General features: G+C 61.5%; 1 protein-coding gene across 1 annotated transcript in view; it reads right to left on the bottom strand.

The window, feature by feature from the left end:
- Positions 1–259: 259 nt before the first annotated feature.
- The window catches only part of SEC14L1 (SEC14 like lipid binding 1), a 33,133-nt gene continuing 31,080 nt past the window's right edge, over positions 260–2,312 (bottom strand). Inside the window, exon 16 of the mRNA XM_006756403.2 lies at positions 260–734. Coding sequence (XP_006756466.2) covers positions 719–734 — 16 coding nt within the window. The 3' untranslated portion in view covers positions 260–718. The remainder of the gene's footprint in view (positions 735–2,312) is intronic.

Raw genomic sequence — 2,312 nt, 5'->3', positions numbered from 1 at the left:
GGCCCCCTGCCCATCGGCTCCGCCTGCAGCCACCTGCCTGGGGAACCGCTGTTCTACTACAGAAACATCGCCTCGGGCCTCGGGCCACTTCCGTGTCAGGCCGTGCTGTGCGCTGAGGGAAAACTGCAGCCTTCGGCCCGCGGGCACTGCGAGCCAGTGAGCGTGGCACAGGCAGCCTCGCTCTGGTGTCGCCTCCTCCGCCTCCAGCCCCTTAAGAAGGACAGGGTCTTCCAGGAGATGTCACAGTAAGAGAAGACACTTTTCTTTAAACAGCTCACATTTATTATCGATAACAATAAAAAATCTTGTAAAGACTATCAGTATTGTATTACCAAGATGAGGTAATAGGTTTACAAAACATTTACAGAAGTTGATATGCAAATAATGCATTCAGGGAGGAAAGTGGAACCAAGTGGTTAGTGCTGGGGAAGGCAGGGGGACGGCAGCGCTGGGAGCGCAGGGCACGGGGCGCTGGGACCGTGTCAGGGAGCTGGGTGAGACCCTGCACAAGGAGCGCCGGGCGCACAGGAGTGCGTGGCTGTCCGTGCCCCAGCCCTACAGACGCATTCAACTCTCTGGGTGAACCAGCGCCGCTTCCCAACCAACTTAAAAAGCACACAGCCTCAGACTGGGGGGGCGGGGGGCTGAGAGTCAGACAGCTCTACACACATCCCTGGGCTGATGTGCACTGGTGACTGGAGTGTTTTCTTGGCAGCTGTCAGCAAAGTCGCCATCTGAGATGGAGGGGGGGAGGGAGAGAGGGAGGGAGGGATGAAACCTCTTCTTGTGTTCAGGGCAAGACCATAGGAAGAAACCCCGGTAGAGAGAGAGGGAGAGAGGGGAGAGAGAGAAGGGACCACCTTCAGGTCCTTATGACTTGGAAGCAGGAGGCGCCGATCGGCAGCAGCACTAACCCTGCTGTGCTTTCTAGAAGGAGCCTTGGGGTGCCCGTGAGGAGCTTCCCTTTCTGGAGGAATGCACAGCCGTGTTCCAGGGGCGCCACAGTCACGGGAGCCCCGCACCGCGTCAGTGTGCGGGCGGGCTGCACACTGCCCCATCCTCCCGGCACCCCCTGGGGCCGCACACGTGCCACGAAGCTCTCCATCCCCACGGACGCCCACCTTCGGAGCAGACTGAAACCCACGCAGCCAGGACTGTGCGCCTCACACAGCGGTGCCGGCGCGTGGGTGTCAGCGCTCAGCTCCAGCAGCGCACCTGCCGCGCCCGCCACAGCTCGTCTCCATCGCGAGGCGACCCATGTCGTCCAGACAGATTCCAAAATAACTGCTTTCCCGTAAAAAGCGGAAAACGAGGGCCCATGCCAGACCCATCGTTGTAAATGGGAATAGAAAGAAAACTTGGAAGACAAGCCAAGCTCACAGCTGCTTCGCTTCCGTGAGAAGCCTGACACCGGACTAGGTCCTCCTTGCCCGGCCCGCCAGCCCCACCGCCATGCCCACACGAGTCACTGCCTTCCACAGAGACCAGGGCTCCCACGGCCCCACGCTACCCGGGAGCCGCCACACCATGAGCACGCTGGTTGGCAAAAGTGAACAGCGGGCAGTTTCAAAATGGCCAAGTGACCGACTGCTCAAGGTCCCCCGGTGACCAGGGGTAGCCGGGCTCTGCTGCTCTGAGGCCCGGGTGGGGCAGGCGAGCTACGCCTGGAATGAGCTCAGACCCCATGTGCGGGCAGGAAGGGCAAGGCGCCAGGAGAGGGAGTGCCCGCAGCCCAGTGCCCGCACAGGAAGCCCTGCTCTGAGTGCCAGCAAGGTGAGAAAGGAGAGAGACAATCGTGTTTAATGATGGCGGTGCCTGGCGTCACAGGAGCCCGGCCCCAGCACCCACTGGAGAGCCGTGGATCCATGGAGCTCAGTCCTTCCAGCTGAAGCGGCGTCTGTTCTAAGGAGGCCGCAGGCGGCCGCACAGTCCGTGGCAGGCCGGTGACCACAGGGAGGTGAGGGCTGCGGTGGGGGGACAAGTCGCGGCCGCTCCGCGCAGGAGGGTGGGGAGGGATTGTGGACAGTGTGGAGGGTCAGACATTTTTTGCATCAACATCGGAGGCCAAGTCGACCTCAGCTGGCATAGAAACTGCGTTCCTGTGCGCTAGCCCTTGCGCTCGGGTGATCCTGTGCGCGCTGCGTACAAACCATGGCTGTTGGTGAGCGAGGGAAGCTACCCGTCCAGAGCCGGGAGCAGTGACTACGTTTACCGTCTCGAGAGCTACCTGCTACCTAGGGTGGGGCGAGAGGCGGAGCGCTGGCGGTCCGAGGAGCGGCGGCGGCACTACCTGGAGGCCATGGAGCTGGAGT

The sequence above is a fragment of the Myotis davidii genome, unplaced genomic scaffold, assembly GCF_000327345.1.
Source record: "Myotis davidii unplaced genomic scaffold, ASM32734v1 scaffold274, whole genome shotgun sequence".
Classification (NCBI taxonomy): Eukaryota; Metazoa; Chordata; class Mammalia; order Chiroptera; family Vespertilionidae; genus Myotis; species Myotis davidii.
The sequence above is the reverse complement of the archived record's forward strand: the minus strand, read 5'-3'. Positions and strand labels throughout refer to the sequence as shown.